The sequence below is a fragment of the Lissotriton helveticus genome, chromosome 7, assembly GCF_964261635.1.
Source record: "Lissotriton helveticus chromosome 7, aLisHel1.1, whole genome shotgun sequence".
NCBI classification, from domain to species: Eukaryota; Metazoa; Chordata; class Amphibia; order Caudata; family Salamandridae; genus Lissotriton; species Lissotriton helveticus.
Genome location: NC_136068.1, coordinates 1,210,030,882 through 1,210,051,242, shown reverse-complemented (window position 1 = coordinate 1,210,051,242; position 20,361 = coordinate 1,210,030,882). Strand labels below are relative to the sequence as shown.

Here is a 20,361-nt window from a genome sequence, read left to right as displayed (position 1 = left end):
TAAAATTAATTACAATTTTTATTAAAATTAATTTAAATAAATAGATTTAAAATTATTAAATAAAAATTACTATTTTAAAAAGTATTTTAATTAAAATAATTTAATTAAATTAAAATAATTACATTTTTTTTTAAAAGGTATACTTACCTATACTTACGATGTAATGCCATGCGTTGTAATAGCATCTGCGATGTAATGCCATGCGTTGTAATGCCATGCGTTGTAATGGATCCTGCGTTGTAAAAATTGCGATGTAACGGTCTGCGTTGTAAAATAACGCGTTGTAACATCATAGATCCCTAAGCCATACCTCCCTGGACTCCCTCGGTTCCCTGGTTTTCAGAAATGTGTGGGTTTGGTAGGTTTCCCTAGTTGGTCGCCGATCCAGGGGCCAAAAACCCTGGTGATGCCCTTGCAAAAACAGGTCGTTTTGCGATATGTAATTTTGATGTTGACTCAATAGGTTTAGGCCCCTTGCCTGTCGCGGGTACTTGGCCCACCCACACGAGTGAGGTACCATTTTTATCGGGAGATTTAGGAGAATGTGGGTAGGTGGAAGTTGGTGGACCCACGCAGATTCCAGAACTTTCGATCACAGAAATGTGGGGAAATGTTTTTTTTTCTTTTTTTCTTTTTTTTTGTTACAAAGTTTGTGGTTTGCAAGGGATTCTGGGTAACATAGCCTGGTGAGAGCCAGACAAGTCACCCCTTCCTGGACTCCCTTGGGTGTCTAGTTTTGAAAAATATATAGGTTTGGTAGGTTTCCCTAGGTGCCAGCAGAGCTAGGGTTCAAAATCCACAGCTAGGCACATTGCAAAAAAAAGGGTCAGTTTTCATTGTAAAAATGTGGTTTGTACACGTTGCGTTTTCGGCAGTTTTTCCTTTCTTGGGCACTAGGCCTACCCACCCAAGTGAGGTATCATTTTTATCTGAAGACTCTGGGGAATGCGGGGTGGGTAGAATTTTGAGGATCCACGCAGATTCCAGAACTTTCCATCATAGAAATGTGAGGAAAATGTGGATTTTTTTGTCAAAGTTTGAGGTTTGCAAGGGATTCTGGGTAGCGGAACCTGGTGAGAGCCAGACGAGCCACTCCCTCCTGGATTCATTTTAGCGTCTAGTTTTGAAAAATGTATAGGTTTGCTAGGTTTCCCTAGGTGCCGGCACACCTAGGGTTTAAAATCCACAGCTTGGCACTTTGCAAAAAAAGGCTCAGTTTTCACTGCTGATTATTTACATTTTCTATATGTCAAATGCAAATAAAACATATCCTGCAATTCAACAGAAAGTGGTCACCTTTGATAAACTTTTGGGATATAAGATGAACCTAGATAAGACAGCAATAATGGTATGGAACAACCTATGGATTGGACATGAAATGAAAGTAACTATCAGGTTACCCTGAGAACGAGACAGAAAGGACAGAGAGATCTACCAATCTTGCAAACGAAGAGCAGGACCAGGTCCAAAGGGAAGAGCTGATGCCGCCACCACTCAGGGCGAATTTACTTGAAGAGGGTACCTCAGCACCTAGCGAGCCACCCTTTGACCCGCCACCTCTCTCGAATTCGATACCAGAGTCTTATAGATCCTCACCCGCAAATTCAGTAATAGCACCACACAACATAGATAATACTCGTGACATCTCATATAGAATCGGAAGTGACAACCTAACCAAGGATACGAAGGAAAGAATTGCGGGAGTGAGAACAAATCAATTACCGAGAAGAGCAAAATGCAAAGCCCGGACTAACAGATCAATCCCCGCTAAGAAATCACCCAGAAACCAGAAAGAAATTAAGGAGCTCCGGAAAATAGTAGGCACCCTGGCACAAGGCTCGATGAAAATCTCACAAGCAATCGATAAAATGTGGGAGATGACGGTAAGCACGCACTCCAAGGTCTTGCATATTCAGAATCTAGTACTATCCGCACAAAGAAGGAATGACGAGATGGCCTTGTCTCAAAAAAACAGGCTCAGTAGACCAGACAGGACAAATCCCTTATCAGATGAAGAAACCCTAGCCTTACTCCGAACATATGAACAACCGGCCTGGGGAGAGAGGAGAGAATCAAAACAGTACCAATAGATGCTAACAGAACATCCAGAAAGAATGACAGGAAAGCAATCCACCTCAACCTACAACATATCCAGTTAACAGCAACTGAATCCCGAAAATGGGAACCTCATTAACTCAGAAAAACCTTTGAGTTGCCTTCTACTCAATTGTCGTTCGGCAACCAAACATGCATCAGACATAGCAGCCCTCATCATCAATAAGGAAATTGACCTGGCAATCCTTACGGAAACATGGCTAAATGAATCATCATCCCCCGCCATTGATCTCTTAGTACCACCTCAATATAACATTGTGAGATTAGATAGGCTAAGAAAAGAAGGAGGAGGTATAGCCTGCATCCACCGATCAGAGATAGAGGTCAACCAAATCCAAGCCGACCCCCTAGAATCTTGTGAATACCTTGGTCTGAATACAAGATCACCAAGTAACCAAAAATGCAATCTGCATGCGTTTTACCATCCACCAGGAGATAACGCAAAGTTCACTGAGCAACTAATAGAGATTATAACGGCCAACTCCAATTCCGATGCCAACAACATTTTCCTGGGAGACTTTAATTTACACTGGGACGACGCAAATGACAAAACGGTTAACTCGCTTAAAGAGTTCCTCGCCGAACTAAACCTTACACAAGCATGCACCCAACCTACACATGCGCAAGGAGCGACCTTAGACTGGATTATTTCAAAAAAGAAAGAGACATCAATCCGTGCTATAGATCCGTGCGATTGGTCGGACCATCACGCCATATCATTCGTGATTCCCACAGTGAAAAAGGGTAGGACTGTGCAACCCCTCAGGTCCAAAAAAATCGATCAGAGATACAAAAGAGGCGAATATTGAGTTATTGCTTGAAAGCTGCGAGAGAGATTTAAAGTCACCTAACGACATGCAGAATGTAAACGAGCTGACTGATCACTACATAACCTCAATTGGAAATATCGTCAATGACACCATGCCACTAAAACTGAAAAGAGTCACAGAAAAGCCAAAAAATCCTTGGTTCAATGGGTCACTGAATGAGGAAAGGCGTAAACTGAGAACGGCCGAAAGAAATTGGAGACAACACCCTTCCTCCCCAGAGCTGAAAGCCCTCAGAAAAATCAGAAACGAATATAACAAAAAGATAATCAATTCCAAGAAAGAATTTATAAGAGCAGAACTTGACAATGCCAAAAACAGACCACGAAAACTCTCCGAGATCTTAAAGCAACAATCAGATAAACTGGCCAAATCGGCTCAAGAGAACTCAAAAACTCCCTTAAGCGGCGAGGAATTCTCCACATTTTTCACGGAGAAGACCGAATCGCTAGAGGTAGAGCTCTTAAACGCCGCGGCTATCCTCCCGACCCAACCTTTGCCGACGAACGAGGCCTCCATGACAACAGAGAGTATTAAGACAAAAAATAAAGCAAATTGCGACACATTTGAATTATATGACCAGGACAAGATCGCCAAAACGCTGTCGGAAATCAGACCGAACAACCACTATCATGACCCTTTACCTGCAAAGTGTGTAAGAGAAATCAGCCACATCCTGGTCCCAATCTGGACCAAAATAATAAACGCGTCACTTGCACAAGGGATCCTCCCTGACTGCCTAAAAACAGGACAAGTTGTGCCAATAATCAAAAAACCGACAGCGGATACAACAGATCCGAATAACTATCGTCCAGTAACCAACATCCCTTTACTGGCCAAACTAATTGAGAAATGCGTGCAGAGCCAACTGAATCAACACATCACCAAGTCTTCCTTACTAGACGAATGCCAATCAGAATTCAGGGCACAGCACGGAAACAGCGATCCTGCACATTTTCGATGACGCCCTACAAGCCCTATACCAAAATCAAGCATGCCTATTGATTCTACTAGACCTATCAGCTGCATTTGACACGGTAAATCATGAAGCATTATTGTCCAGGCTACAGGACAGGATGGGATTGTCCGGAAATGTGCTGAAATGGTTCAATTCTTTGCTACGGAACAGAACACAACGATTCCTGGTTAACCAAGCAATCTCACCCCCTTGTCCTAATACAATCGGGGTCCCGCAAGGTTCAACGCTATCCCCAGATCTATTCAACCTGTATGTCGAACCTCTTACAGACATTCTGCGGAAATCACAGATTTCCTACCACATGTATGCAGACGACACGCAAATATACTTGAAGACTGCCTCCCTTGAGGACATTGATCTAATGAATGAGACACTAAAGATGGCTCTGCAATGGTTAACTTCTAATCATCTGAAACTAAATGCCCATAAAACAGAATTCTTGCTAATTTCACCTCCAAGGAGCCATTCTGAAGTAAAGGAATGGACCAAATTGTTGACTGCGCTAAACTGCACCCCAACCCTAGTCAAATCAGCTAAATCACTAGGAATCACTTTAGATGAAAATCTCGACATGAAAGCCCACATTAATTTAATGGCGAAAAGTGCCCGATTCCATTTGAGCTACTTAAGGAAATTAAAACCATTCATCTCGGAGGCAGATTTAAAACTGGCTATACAATCCCTAGTTATATCGAGGATCGAATATGGCTGCTCCACATTAGCCGGCCTACCAAAAACATCCACAGCACCACTAAAAGCTCGTCTCAACGCAGCGGCTAGACTCATCACCGGATCTAGGAAATTTGATCATATATCTCCTCACTTGAAAGCACTAAACTGGCTACCTTATGAGGCTAGAATTCAAATGAAGATAGCATGCATTACCCACAAAGCGGTGCACTTTAACATGCTAAGATACCTAGCCAAGAAAATCAAGCTATCGGGAGGAAACAGACCAACCAGAAGCGCCAAGGAACTGCTGTTGCGGCCAGCCATCTTCCGAAAGAAAAAAAGTCTTATGACCGAGCATTCTCTGGAGCTGCCCCCAGAGTCTGGAATTCACTCCCTCCAAGCGTTAGGAAGATTCAAAATATTGTTTCATTCAAACGGGAATTGAAAAGCCTTATGTTGAGGAAATACCTTGAATAGGGAAGCTGACGGATCTCTAGTACGAATATTTACATCAGCTGAAGGGCGGCCCTCTTCAAGAATATTATCATTGATAAATGACTGACTCCACCCACAAGCCATGACTTGTCCTTATTGCTATCACAGTCCTATGTGAACCTATAACTGTTTTTATAGCCAAAAACTACATAACCACTACCTCATCTTATTTGTCGATATAGACAGGGATATAAGCTAAGCCTTACTTACCTTTTATTGCTAATTGCACATGCGTTTGGAATATATATATATTTAGGCACCCCCTCATAGCCATAGTTTCTTCTACCTCAGATCGGTTTGTTTTTTATAATTGATATTGCACTGCCAATTTGTAACCTACCTCGATGTTAAGCGCTCTGATACCCACGGGTCTTGTTCGCGCTATACATAACACTATGATAAATAAATAAATAAATAAATAAAATAAATAGGTATTTAAGGGTGGTGAAAGACCTGGGGTAACTGGCTGAATCAAATTTGAATAAAGGACGGTTGGAGAAGTGGAAGAGTTTACATTGTTGTATGGCGTTTTACATTTCCGAATGGATTTTCCCGATTCATGCTCTTATATAGGTACAATTCACGTTGCCCTTATATAGGTATAGAAATCCCGACCTTATTTAGGTATAGCCCATGCGAGCCAAATACAGGCATGGCTACTTCCATCCGTTCACCAAACGTCACGATTTCTTGGAAAACCAGCTTAAGCTGTTAGGGACTTCCCCTTGCTTGAACATTGATTTCTCCAAGAACTCCGTTAGTTTTACAATGAACAACTATTCCCTAGGGGTTCATTCATGACGTTCATATGCACGACTTCAAGTCAAAACATGGCATTCCTCGCCCTTGCCATGGAGCCTTTGGCGGCGTGGGTACGCATAGACGCTCAGATGAGGGGCTTCGAATGGGAGGCCGGGCCATTGGACAGGATCGCGCTCTACGCGGATGACGTACTCTTCTTCCTCACAGACCTTAATAGGTCAGGACCAAGGGTCCTTGAAATTATGCGGGTGTTTGGGGAGGTATCGGGGCTTCGCATAAATGTGCGGAAATCCACACTGTGGACTATGGGGGACGATACGGACCTGGGTACCTGGGCATCGGCGCTACAAGGGGCGACCGGAGGCCTTAAGTATCTTGGGGTGTTCCTGACGGACATCCCTGGAGTCTCGTGGGAGCGCAATATCATTCCTGTTTGGGACCGGACTCTATCGAACATGAAAACCTGGTCCCGTATGCCCCTGAATCTCTATGGTCGCTCTGCCATTTTCAATATGGTTGCCCTCCCACGTTTGCTCTATCAACTACAGAACCACCCCTACCCTATACCGCCGCAGTGGTTTCGCCAGGTTAATTCGGCACTAGCCCAGTTTCTCTGGGCCGGGGGTGCAGTGAGAGTGGCGCTCCGTACCGGTTTACTCTCTACATATTGCGGCGGCTTAGCGTCTTCGGATGTCCTGTCCTATTATCAGGCGTCCCACTTGTTGGTATTGAATGAGTGGTGGTATGGAGATCGGGGCGACCCGGCTTACGCCCTGAAGAGGTATTTGATGGAGCCAGACACCCTACATACAATGTTGTATTCAGCTAGGAAGGGGAGGAGGCTCCCGGTGGTCACGCAGGTGGTTTTTCAGATCTGGAGGCGAGCGCTTCATCGCATGGGATGGTGGAACAGGCTGACTGAGGAGACCCCGTTGTGGCGGAATGGTCGCTTACCGGCTCTGGCGTCCTTGCAGGGGTTCTGCGGCTGGGATGCAATAGGGATCTCGGCGCTAGGCCACGTGATGAAAGGTACGACCCTAAAATCATTCCAAGAACTAAGGGACGAGTATGATATGCCCCACACCCAGTTCTTTAAATACCTGCAGTTCCGACATGCCATCTCCCCTGCCCTGGAGGGACTATATTCCTTACCTGAGTTCAGCCCTCTGGAAGCTAAGCTGTTCATGGGAGAATTGGGGGAAAAGAAAATATCCTGCATCTATCAATCGTTGGTTACACATTGTTCCTCCTCTCTTGACAAACTGCGGACCATTGGGAGGGAGATGTGGGAGAGCTGGAGGAAGAAGATTGGAGGGAGGCTCTCGCTGCTCCAAGGGGTGCAGCAGTTGCCATACGACTACGATTCATTCAATTCAAGTATCTACATAGAGCTTACTACACTAGGGAGAGACTGTGGCGAGCGGGTTTGATTGTGTCCCCAGAATGTCTTAGATGCGGTCGAGAAGTGAGCACCTTCCTACATACCGTATGGTCTTGTGGAGCACTGGAGAGATTCTGGACAAGTGTTTGGGACTGCTTTGATGAAGTGTTGGGCTGGAGGCTCCCCCGTACACCGCAGCTAGGCCTTCTCCATGTTATGGAACAAGTGGGTGGCAACATCTACAAACGACACTTACTGCTCCTCGGCCTTACCGTGGCCAAGAGGGATGTGGCCCGCGCCTGGAAGGACCCTAGGGCCCCCCCGGTCGGAGTGTAGAAAACGGGATTAGATTACTGTATGGGACTAGAGCGCCCAGTGTTTGAGGCCCGAGGCTGCCCCAGGAAGCACTACAAAATTTGGAAGAGAAGGGCGGAGAACAGGGGGTTGTGGCTGAAGCCGCCAGCACAGCGGGATGCAGATACTGTACAGATGCTTTGAGAACCAGGGTGAGGGAAAATATGCATTGCTAGTTTCATAATGATTTTATTTCTTGGACCTGTGAGGACATCGTGCAAGGGGCTAGGGTGGGAACCAGGAGGGGCGTCAATACCAGGTAGGGGGGTTGGGAAACCTATAGTGATTATGCTTCTTTTTTGACTACTGTATTGATTGCTATTCTGTGCATTTTAATTATATGCTCACAGCCCCTCCGGTGTTCGGAGGGCTGTGGTTTACTTGCAATCTCTCTTAAGAAAACAATACATTTTGTTCTGAAGAAAAAAAACATGGCATTCCTAAACACCTTCAAGGTATAAATATACCTTCACTTGCTATGGCACAGCACGGTGGTTCGGAGTAGTTCGACGACGTACTTGCCCAATGCAGCTCGCTACAGCAAGTGCCGAAGGAAGCCCTCCAGCTGACGCACTGAACAGCAGCTGACATCTTCCTGCCGAGAATCCAGCTCCAGTGTTTCGGACTCCCTTTGCGGGGTGTTGGGAAATAGAGTCCGAGACAGAGATACCAAACCTCCTTCATTCTAAGGTATGGAGTTGATAAGAACCTAGAGAAACCTTTGGTAGATTCTTGGCAAAACTAAACCTATGCTAAAGACCATACTTACTTCTTCCCTCGTACTAGACTTAGGTTAGGTACATTGGGTTAGGCGTATTTCAGAAGCACCAGTTGAGTATTTTAGCCTGTATTATTTATGTATATATTTTTATATGGCTTAGAAACCATACAATGCTTTTACAGTATTATTTTATATTACTGTTCACGCTGTACGCATTATACTTTGCATTCTGTCTAACGATTGTAGCAGTTCACCTCTCTTGCATGAGACAGAAGACTGTTCAATAAACCCTTTTATTGAAAACGCCAGTCTCTCTATTTCTCTGCAACTCTGTAGAAACGAAGCATGCACGATTGACTGAGTAAAATAGTTATCCATTGTTTCCACGACACTGAAGATACTGTTCCAGTTCTAGGGGAAACAAATGTGTTATGTTTATACAGTTGTCAGAAACGAATCCATTCTTGTGTATTTGAGAAAGTTTCGAGTGACCTCTGAGCTAGCTGGCACTCACAATTAAGTTTAATATATTGGATAGAGACATACTGACCTAAGTCCTACGTCAAATCTATAGGATATATTATTTCAATGCGCAGAGCCTATTGGGAATATAGGAACTACACTACAGCCTCCGATAATTTATGACTACAATATCTGGTCAAGATGAGGATGATGTGCCTACGTTTATCTTTTTGTTTGATAATATACCTCTAACATTTAATAAGCAAGTGTTGAAGAATTTCAGGGGGAGATCAGTAGCTTCATCTGGAGTCCTAAAGGGATTAGGATATCGTGGAAGATGCTCGGGAAGAGAGTATCCAAGAGCGGCATGGTCCTCCGAGATCTACAGTTATACTCTTGAGATTTACAGTTCAATAACTGTATGGGGTTGATGGGAAACCAGACATGAGCCCAATCAGTATGCTATTGCGGAGCTCGACAGCAGGTCTGACGAATACTGCCTTTTTGTATTAATTTGGGTCCCTGAAAAACTTTTAAAAGATTAGCCTAAAGATCCGTCAGGCGGAAGCCAGGTTGTGGTAGGATGTACAAATCCTTTTAGGCATTCCTTACCCTTACTATAGCTTACTTACTCCCGCCTGGGACTCACCAGGAACCCCGTAATGTTTGAAAGATGAATTATGTGGCCCCATCAGAAGGACGTGGTGAGGAGATGGAGGGGGCAGGGGTGGATTTATGAAGTGAGGGGGCATTGGAGGGAGAGAACAAGAGGCAGTTTATCCACAGTAGAGTTTATTCCGATAACTGCACGGGTTAAACAGCATAAAAGGATTTAGGGGAGAATGTTGTCAAACGGAAAAAGATCTGCAAGATACCCAACTCAAGGTTTAAAAATAGTACTGGAACTTGGTGATAGCAAATAGTGAATTAGCTCTCCTTTCCAATGCTATCTGGAAATGAGACTTGCCAAATGTCAAGATGGAGAATTTAGGGCAGGTATCCTTAAATTTGTTATAAGCTACTTTGAGGTCTGCTACCCTAAGACAGAGCCATTTTTTTTTTACACCCTCCATAGACGCTACTGGACTCCTGCGAGAATGGCAAAACCCAAAGATGCAATGGAGTGTAAATATCCTAGATGCAGCCTGAAGGAGGCTTTACATATACACATATTTGTTGAATGCCCAGGGCTGGCTATATTTTGGCAAGGCGTGGGTAAGGTGTTGAACACAATTCTGGCTTGCGATATAAAGGTATGCCCTAAATTGATATTATTTGGTGTGGAATATAGTTTAAGGGAAAGTACCTGTATCAAGGGAAGAAGTAAGGTGCTTTTTTACCTAATATTGTTAGCAAGACAAGAAATTTGTAGGAGACGCACGCATGTGGAGTCCCTGCTGATAAAGGAATGGGTAGTGTCCCAGGTGAGCAGGCTAGACAGGGCAATTCATAACATGAAGGAGATAACGTGGGAACCTTATAAATCATGGCTAATGAACAACCACCTGGATGGAGTCCGATGTTTACACCTTGTTTCTCCGTTCAATGTGCGCGGACTACCCACAGCGCTGTATGAGAGAACGAATTAAAAGAGAAGCCGAACTGGGTCAAAACACACGAGTGAAGCTTTATTGGTGATATGAAGAGGAACAAAAAAAAAAAAAAAACTACAGCAAATATATTTGCAGTTCATACCTCTAGGGAAGAACTTGCACAAGTAGATCTAAACTTAAAAACTACCCTGCTGAGATCGCAATAAATGTAAAAAACAAAACCTTACCTGAATAATGATAGATTTGTTTGTAACACTGTGGTTTAATTGCTGTTGCTTCACATTTTCAGTGCTGTAATCATCAGGGAAGTGATTGGCATTTCCTCGTCCTCTTCCCCTCAACCTCCCACGAAATCCACGGCCTCTTGAACCCCTCAAATGAACAGTGTCCTGTCCTCTACCACATCCTCTTGCCAAGCCCCTTCCTATACTTATCGGGTTTGGGCATGGTCCATATAAGACAGGTGAGTTTTGTACATCACCATTTCCTGCAAGGGAAGGCACTGGTATAGGTTTCTTTATAACAAAGCTGTCGGAATCAGAGGAATCCGAGCTATCAGAGCTCTCGGAGTTGGCTGAAACCTTCTGTTTATGCTTTAGTGCGGCATCTGTGCAATGACTGTCCGTTTGAGTTCTCTTCTTGTCCAGTGTGCTGCCATTCCCTTCTTTATTACTATCAGAGTCGGAGCTAGATGATGAAGGTTTACCTGTTGTATTAATTACAGGTTTAACGCTAGGACCCCGTTTGGAAGCCATGGCATTTTTTGTGACAGTCTCTGTAGTTGCATTTGCAGAAACAGGCTGGGGAACTTCTTTTTTCTTCACGAACGCTGGGGACTGGTTAGAAAGCGGTTTTAGTTTACTGCTGGCCTTGTTGCTACTGAGAGATGATGTACTTGAGGAATCGCTTTCAGAGGAACTACTACCTGTCCTGACGATCGGCAACTTACTTTTTTTGGAAATGTTTACTTTTTTAGAGTTGACAGAATCATCCAAAACCTTCTTTTCTTTAACTTTGGTGATATTTGTCACATCTCTTTTCTTATTTTCGAGCTCAATCGCTTTGCTTCGGTCTTTCTTTTCCGTTTTCTTCTGATTAAAATTAGAATTGTTTATTTCAGGGCTAGAATCCCGAGTTCCTTCAGAGCTACTTTTCCCTTTCTTTGATTTTTTCTTCAACTCTCTACCTTCACAATGTAGACTCTTGGATGGTGAGGTTTCAAAATCGTGTTTTCTCTTCTTTTGATGCAAGTCTTCTTCCTTTTCCCACACCTGCGCAGCCCTTTTGCTGGCTTTTCTTGTAGACCGGAAGGCATCGTCTCCAGAGTCCAAGGCTTCATAAGTAACTTCTTCAAGCTTCACTCTAGCAAATGGATAAAAAAAAATAAAGTGACTAACTGTAGCTGTTCGAATTATTTCCTCAACTAACATTCCTGTACTGACAGTTTTCAATTTTGTTTTGCCTATGCTGCAACTATGTAGTGAAGTACAAATACAAATAAAGTCTCTGCTCTTATAGCACATTTGTAAGGGCATATCACTGTGCAAAAGCATGCATTTGCATTTTTTAGTTTCCCACACACATGGGTTCATGATCATTAATACCTCCTAATAATCACTGCCAGAGATTATAGGGATGGAAGTGGTTAAGCTGTCCTTGCAACAACAAACAAGCATTTACAATGCAATGGTCTCGGCATTATTAAAAGGTAGAGCTATTGGCATTGCTCATGATTTTTTTTTTTTTATCCTAAATAAATGGCATTGTCATTTACATTGCCAATAGCTTCTTAATGTAATAGAGCTCACATTTGCGAGAGTTTGAGCTATTTGCATTGCAAACGGAAATGCCCTCTATTTATCTGTTGGTTTTTAAAATATAAATAAAAGGCATTGTCATCTACAATGCCACCAGCTCAATTCTCGCACATTCGAGACCCACTGCATTGCAAACGCTCGGTCCACTGGTGACTCTCATGGCCTCCCACGGCATGTCAGGAGCGAGCAGGGGCATACAAGGGCGACAGCTGCACTCCCCATCCAGGACCCTGTATCAGGCCACCAATTGATCTGAACGCCCTGTGCTCTCCCTGGAAATGACCGCTACGTTTGTAAATCCTAGGCTACCTGTTGCTTTAGAAAGCGTGCAAGCCACGAAGCAGTCCCGGTTGGGCAAGTACAGCTACGTGTACTCCGTGCATGTTTGCAAAGCACTGAGGTTGCGCAGAGGCCGTGCCCAAATCTGTCAACCTCGAAAGTCAGCAGCAGTGGGCGAAAGTGTGTGAAACGAGAGACAAGCGAAAACACCCTCTCAATAAAAATCACACGGGGCTCGGGGAGATGCCCCCGCCTCTGGCCGAACTCTGCTCCCCTCACCACCCCATTCCCCAGCAAGGAGCAAAAGAGGGGCAGCTGAAATGTGCTTCCTCCATCAGCCCCAGTGGGCGGCGCTGACCAGTCCAAAGCACAAACCCTGCTTTGAAGATGCCGTCATTCTGGCCCTCCAAGCAAGTTGAAATCATGCCATTCTCTCCCAGGGCGCAGGACTCCCAACATACAGAAATTTGCACTAAGCACCCATGGGACCGAAAGAAGGCAACCTTCGCGGCCGCGCCTGTCTCCAGCCCACCTGCTCTCTTCTTCTGGGTCCCACAATGCTCTCTGCTCCTCGTCCAACAGACACAAGCCTCCTCTGTGAATGTCCCAGTCAGTGTGTGTCTCAGCACTTGAATTTGAATGCATTTATGTGCACCTCTGGGCTTATCCATGTGTGACCGTGCGTGTGTCTGTGTGCTTCCAAGCCCAACGGCACCTGTGTGCGTGTCTGTCCGCACGTTTGTATGCAATGAACCAAAGCAAGTATACACATCCGCTCCCTGGGATGGGACTCCGCAAGGTCGTCTCGTTGCAACACCAATCAGCGAACACAACAAACAGCTGGACAACACATGGACAGTGTTTCTAATGCAACAATACAATTCTCCAACCCCCCTTTTGCTGTAAGTAGCCCTTGTTCCCCCCTCCTCCATCTACAAACACACACAACTTATTGAGAGTGACCCGAGGAAGGCTTTCCTGTCTCTATGACGACGAAGCGTCATATTACTTCTGCAGCAGCTGCAATGGCGCCCGCCGCTTAAAGGGGAAAGGTAACAAACAGCCCAGCTGTTGTGAATGAAAGGAAAGCGTTTTCGCTACAATTCGGAAACCTGTTATTTTTCTCCCGGACGGTTCTCAGCGGTCATCCCCCCCACCCCCACAGCCAGGCGGGGCTCCGCTTTCTTCTCAAAAGCCAGGGAAAGCATACGGTGGGGTAAGGGGGGTCAAGAGGGAAGGGGGAGGCGAGAGCGGGACGGAGGAGGGCTGCGGGCAGAGGGAAGGGGGGATGCGAGCGGAGCCTAGAAGCTCCAGAAAAAGCATAAGTACGGCGGAGGGAAGACTGGGGGCAACAACACGAGGACAAAGGGCAGAAGTTACCTGCTGATGGTTACATGCAGCACAGGAACACACCAGAAACATGCTTTTGTTCTGGGACACAGGATCCAACACCACCATGTTTCTCCGAGGCGAGGCAGAAATGCCTCGGAGAAACCAGCGTCTTTTTCAGATTCAGGGGCGTGGTTTTCTTTCTCTCCTCTTCCCATTGGCTGGAAGGTAAAATTCCAGCCAATGGGAAGAGGAGAGAAAGTAAATAGAAAGAAGCTTAAAAAAAAACACCCCCAAATCTGAAAAAGACGGGGCTTGAACCGAGTGACGCCCCTCTCCTCCAATGGCTGGCCTCCGTTTAGGAAGCCAGCCAATGGAGAAGAGGGGCGGGTTCCAAGCCCCCTCTAAGAAACATTAAATCTCGGGCTCCGAGATTTAATGCAGTGCGACGGTCCTCGACCTACAAAACTTTAATGAATACCTGCCCTGGGTTCTCATAAGAGCCACAATCCATAATGATCAACTCGGAGTACTTTAAAAGTGCCTGAGGGGTTGAGTGAATCTAACTGCAAGCTTTAAAGCCCTCACACTTTTTCTGCTAAATGCTGTGACCCAATATAAGATCACTTCTCTGGTAATTCCACAACTACACCAAAACGCTTCCCTCAAAAGATAACAAAAATACACATCAGCCATCCGACCACACACCCTGCACAGTGTAGCTTGATACCCGGTGGGCAAGGGCTTCAGCGACCCAGATGGGGTAGTAAGCAGTATACAAAAGCTAAAATACAATATAACTGCTGCAATACACAGTGTAGTCAAAGGCCGCGTGCAACGGGTTTAGAAATTATGTATGCCTTAAAATAAAAAAAATAAAGAAAAGGAAAAAACATGAAAGTCACTACGAAAAGCACAGTTAAGAATTAAGGTTCTCTCTCAAATGCACAAACCCACTTAAATTTGCTATGGTTAGCAGTGCACACAGCACACACCATAGCTCGCGTCATTCTCAAAATACCTATTTGTCACCGATTTGCAAAGTCAACAGGTTTAGCCTTTGGGACCTTATAAGTATTTAGCCATGCAGCACATTATAGAGGGTGCTACAACATCTACTGGTGTTTAACGAGGAAGCTTTGACACTAATAGGCACATTATAGCAATGCACTGAGAAGTACTTATTTAAAGTGTTATTTTTGTACAACAAGTAGTCTGAACTCACAAATCTGGAAGTGTTTACATTCAAGATAATGAAGGGAAAAAAAGTTTTAGCGACATAAAAAATTTGCCCGATATCCCAATTTAAACGAGGAAGCTACAATGTGTCCAGGGTTTCTGGTTTCACTTTAGCAAATACGCATTGAGTTCTAAAGTGAGCAATGAAAATGGGACCTTATGGTCTAGTTTTGAGTAAATAAATACCACAACGTGAGAGCTTGGTGCTGCTGCACCTGCTGCACTCTGGTGTGTGTTATGGTGCAAAGGCAACTCCGGTGTTGCAGGGCTGACTGTCACAGGCGAGCAGAGCGCTGGCTGATGTACAAGCAGGGGTGCAGCAGTAACAGCTGTGGTGAAACGCTGCTGGTTAGGATATAAGATGCAGGTGCAATGTCTGTGGTATAGGAGAGCACTGACAGTGGTGCAGTTCAGAACATCAACTGTGGTGAATGTCAGGAGGCCTGAATGTGGTATACAAGTGCTGCTTGTAAAGCACAAGCGCGGAATGTGGTGCAGGAGCGCTGTCCACTGGAACGCTGTATCAGCTGTAGAAGTGCTGGCTGCAGCTCCTAAACACTGGCCGTGGAAAATGACTGGGTTGCAGCTTTCCAGATCAGTGCTGAGCTGTTTACCACCATTACCTATCTTGGAGCTCTTTAGGGCTCACTAATGGGTAGGGCAGTGTTTCAGGCTGTGGGACTGGGTCTGGGTCTTGTGGGATACAAATGCTGTTATCAGGCTCAACTGCACCTCAGGGAAAGCCAATAGAGGAGCAGCCCATTGACGAGCTTCCTTTGAGCATGGCCCGTGCATAACAAACGTGTGAGGCTAGACTATATATTTGCATCACATTCTATTCTACACCTTTGTTCAATAGAAAAAATACCACGTATAATAGTAGACATTAATCCTCTAGTAGTTGAATTTAAAGGGACAGGGTTGGGAAGTAGAAGAATGACAAAATGGAGCTTTGAACGCTCTTTACTTATGAACAACGACTACTGTACACACATGAGATTGTGGATCCCTCAATTCCTTAGAGAGAATTTGGGGAGCACAGGGATAGAAGTAGTGTGGAGTGCATTGAAAGCTGCAATACGAAGAGAAACATTTAGGTTTTCATTGTCTAGGAATAAAGAGAAATGCCAACTATTAAGCGACAAACAAAGGTGCATGGCGAAGGCAGAAGAAGAATTGTTAACAGTAATGCAAGGTGGGGGGGAGACACTACAGATCGCTTGCAAAAATAATGGCAGCCAAATCCACTCTTATGGAGATAATAGCAAAAAAAGCAGCAGAGAGACTAAACTGCATGGAGACAGGAAGCTTATGAATGTAGCGAACAGGTTGGCCACCACTGAGCGATTAAGGCAAGACAGAAAGCTACAATTGCAGCTATAAATGATACTCCACAAGGTAAAAATCACTGACCCAGAAGGGATTCGCAAGGTATTTTATCGATATTATCAGGAATTTTATTCCGGGACTAATCCTGATAACTTGAGAGACATCAAGGTCTATCTTGATCAATTTCCAGCTGCACGATTATCTCAGGATGAACAGATACAAATGGAAGCAGTCCCTCAATGGATAGATATTTTACTATGCATTAATAGCCTCCCTAGTGACAAAGCCACTGTATTAGATAGTATCCCAATGGAATTCTATAAGAAATTCTCGACTGAATTAAAGGGAGATATGCAGCAGCTAATCGAGCATGTATATATAGGGGGGAGGCCTCCTGCATCATGGACACAAGCAAAAATAATCATATTTCTTAAGAAGAACAAAACCGCTCTAGAACCTGCCTCTTATCGTCCAATTACCTTGATAAATGCTGATAGCAAGATTTATTCCAAAATCTTAGCTGTTCGTCTGGCAGGGGTAACACATAAAATAGTTTCACCAGGACAACATGGTTTTATTCCAGGGCGTGGTACTATAGATCACATTAGAAGGGCTATATCACTTTTTGATGCCATTAACATCACAAAGGATCCTACTGTGTTAATCTTGCTGGATGCCGAAAAGGCCTTTGACAGGGTCTCTTGGCCTTTTTTATGGGAGACCTTGGCAAGGGCCGAATTGGCCAAAAACGTATACAAGCATTTAAGATGCTCTATTTTCAACCTACAGCAAAACTTTATATAAATGGGGAATTGACAGACTCATTTAATATAACAAGAGGTACACAGCAAGGATGTCCGAGCTTGCCGCTTAGGTTTGCCTTATACATAGACCCTTTTTTTACAACAACTGGAGGCTAATCCAAACATTAGCCCTATTATTTCTCAGGGCTGGGAAACTAAAATGATGATGTGGCTATACTGACTGCTAACCCGGAAATAACTATGATTGAGATTGAGACAGAGGCGGCGAGATGCGGTCGACATTCCGGATATTTTCTTAATAGTTCTAAAAAACAAATGTTATGTAAAAATATAGCTATGAATAATGACATTAGGCAGGTTGATAAGGCCACATATATTGGAGTCAACATTATGACAAATATAGAAAATATTGTTGGAAGATAATATTGATCCTTTGATACCTAAAACTAAAGCCGAGTTAAACAGGTTGCACAATTTACATTTATCAATTATAGGAAGATGCAATATAATTAAAATGCTTTTTCCCCCTAAATGTTTATATTATTTAAGAGCAATACCATTAGAATTTAGTATTAATTGTCTGAAGAAAATTGAAGATCTGTTTTCACGATTTATTTGGGCATATGAAAAGCCAAGAAGGGCTTATAAGTACTTAACGTTGCCAAAAGAAAGGGGTGGACTTGCTCTACCAAACATAAGACTACATTATTGGGTTATTTCTCTTTTGACTAATCTAACCCTTATTGAGGAAAAACCAAGAGAAAGAACTCTAGAGGATATACCGACACCGGTCGAACTTTTAAAGGGTGAAAAGGCATGGGGATGGGCATGGAGATTCCTGAATGACTGTCATTACAAGAAGGTATGCTTTAAGACTGGCTGGTGGATTTAAGGTTTTGAAATCAATTCGTAAAATGCTGGAAATAGGCCGATTAAATTACTATAAACCAATCAGCAATAATCATAATTTGCCGGAAATATTTAGAGACTCTATAGCTAAAAATTGGCAGGAAAAAGGCCTATCCAAATTGGGGGACGTCTACTCAATAACTGGCATAGTCTAGTTTGAATATTTGAGGGAAAAGTATGGTCTAGACACGAGGCATTTTTATAAATACCTCCAAATATGGGACTAAGTTAAAAATGTGGCGGCTCGAGTGGTTTTGGCAATAATTATATTATAGACAATGTGAGAAAGACTGAACCACCACCTATTAGAGATATATATATCAAGAACATCAAGCACTATGTACTTCAGAATGGAAGAAAAGAAACCATCTATGACCACATTACATGTGAATCCAAATGTGTTGTCTATCGACTCAAATGTCCTTGTGACAAGTATTACATTGGGAGCACTATAAATAAATTGAAATTGAGGATACTACAACACCTAAGGGCGATCAAAAACAAGGACCCATGCTACCCAATGGCCTCCCACTTCACTGAACACCATCAAAGTGACACCTCTCTTTTGAAATATTCGGGAATCAGACTATGTAAAACACCAGAACGAGGTGGAGATCAATTGCAACTTCTAAGACGTCTAGAATCCCGAATGATATTGAGTATGGGAACGGAGGCACCGTTCGGCCATAATCTGGATGCTGAACTACATGTACATTTGTGACTTCCTGATGAACCAATGATAATGTAGTCATTTGATTAGACTGATATCCAAGGAATGATGTCTTTTACCTAATGGATGCTGGAAACTGTACATGCTGTAATCTATATATATATTGAACCGGTTAATATTGATGGTCCGACATACACAATGTTTCCACTGAGGAGAGAGATATTGTGGCTGTTTGTAAAATTGAGATTGTAGGGTACTATGAGAATGAGATGTAATGACTTTGGTACTTTACCATAGGAATCTTTCTAAAGTTTATAAAAATAATTTTGAAGTTGAATGGGTTTAAAAGAGGCACCTAGAAACCTGATCTTATTTAACATAGAAATTTCACCCAACCTTCTCCTAGATCCCCACATTATCATCCCGTTATGCTACCACCATACAATCTCCGCCCTACCCATTAGGTTAAATAACCCTCACTCTCTCAACTGATATTGCGCAGTGTATGAATAAATACTACATGCCACTAGAAGGACCATATTGTAAATAACTGTTAATACTTTATCTAAATCACCGGTTCAACTCTTTCTTTACTTTCAGTGGTACTTCACGTTAATTTTGTAACACAAATATGTACAAAAGAGAGATATTGTAAATACTTTATTTTCAGGGGTACTTCACGTTAAATTTATAATTGTGTAACACAAATATGTACAAAAGAGAGATATTGTAAATACTTTATTTTCTAAAAAGTGACTAGAAATGAACATGCAGTAGAGTACTTTACATTGATTGTACATAGTTTTGTGTATATACCCTTAACATGTACAAGCCATGTGTATACTGCTGGGCGGGTTGGTCAAGATGACCATGGAAATGGTAGAGGGTACTTACACTTACAATACACTATTTAAATAAGGTCTAGACCTAGGGACTCTATGGTCCAGTTGAAGGCAGGAGCCGAAACGCGTAGACCGTCCTTTTTTGTTGCACGTTATGTTTGCACTGGTGTGTAAATAATAAAACGCTAAAAACTACTGCTGCTGTGCCGTGTCCTTTGATCCGTAAGAAGTGGAGAGAAGAAGCTGTGGCAATATATATATATATATATATATATATATATATATATATATATATATATATATATATATATATATTACCTACTGGCGGTCGCCAGTAGGTATATAAAGTTAGGATTTTTTCTCTATGGGATTTTTGAAAATTCTATGTCTAATAACTTTGGCGTTTGTGGACGGAATTGGCTGAAATTTTCAGGAAAATGGAACATTTTGTTTCTGAGCAGCCCCTGAAAATTTGGGGGGGTTTCGTCAAGGGGGGGCCGAGAAAAAAGGGGGGTCCCAAAACGTGTTTTTAACATTGAGTTTTCCATAGGGCGGTTGGCCTCACTTTTAGCCCGAACGGCTGAATGGATTTGCATGAAACTTGGCAAAATTCTAGGGACTGGTAGCCCGATGTGCCTTTGCTAGGTCTCAATATATGTGCTCCAGTGGATTTTGAGAAATTAACGTTCAAAAAAAGATATATATCTGTAACAGCGCTCCGCTTCGCGTACTTTTCGCGTTACGTAGCTTTGCGAAGCTGATTGGTTCTCCGGCGTCTGTAAACATTCCAAACAGTCCGTAGCGGCCGCCATCTTGTCTCTCGGTAGGATCGAGAGACAAGAGGAGGCCAAAGCGAAGGGGC

General features: G+C 43.4%; 1 protein-coding gene across 2 annotated transcripts in view; it reads right to left on the bottom strand.

Moving 5' to 3' along the window:
- Window positions 1-20,361, bottom strand: part of COIL (coilin) — a 211,601-nt gene that overhangs the window by 152,061 nt on the left and 39,179 nt on the right. For both annotated transcript variants that reach the window (XM_078654403.1, XM_078654402.1), the window contains exon 2: window positions 10,549-11,683. In XM_078654403.1, the coding sequence (XP_078510529.1) occupies window positions 10,549-11,683 (1,135 nt within the window). The remainder of the gene's footprint in view (window positions 1-10,548; window positions 11,684-20,361) is intronic.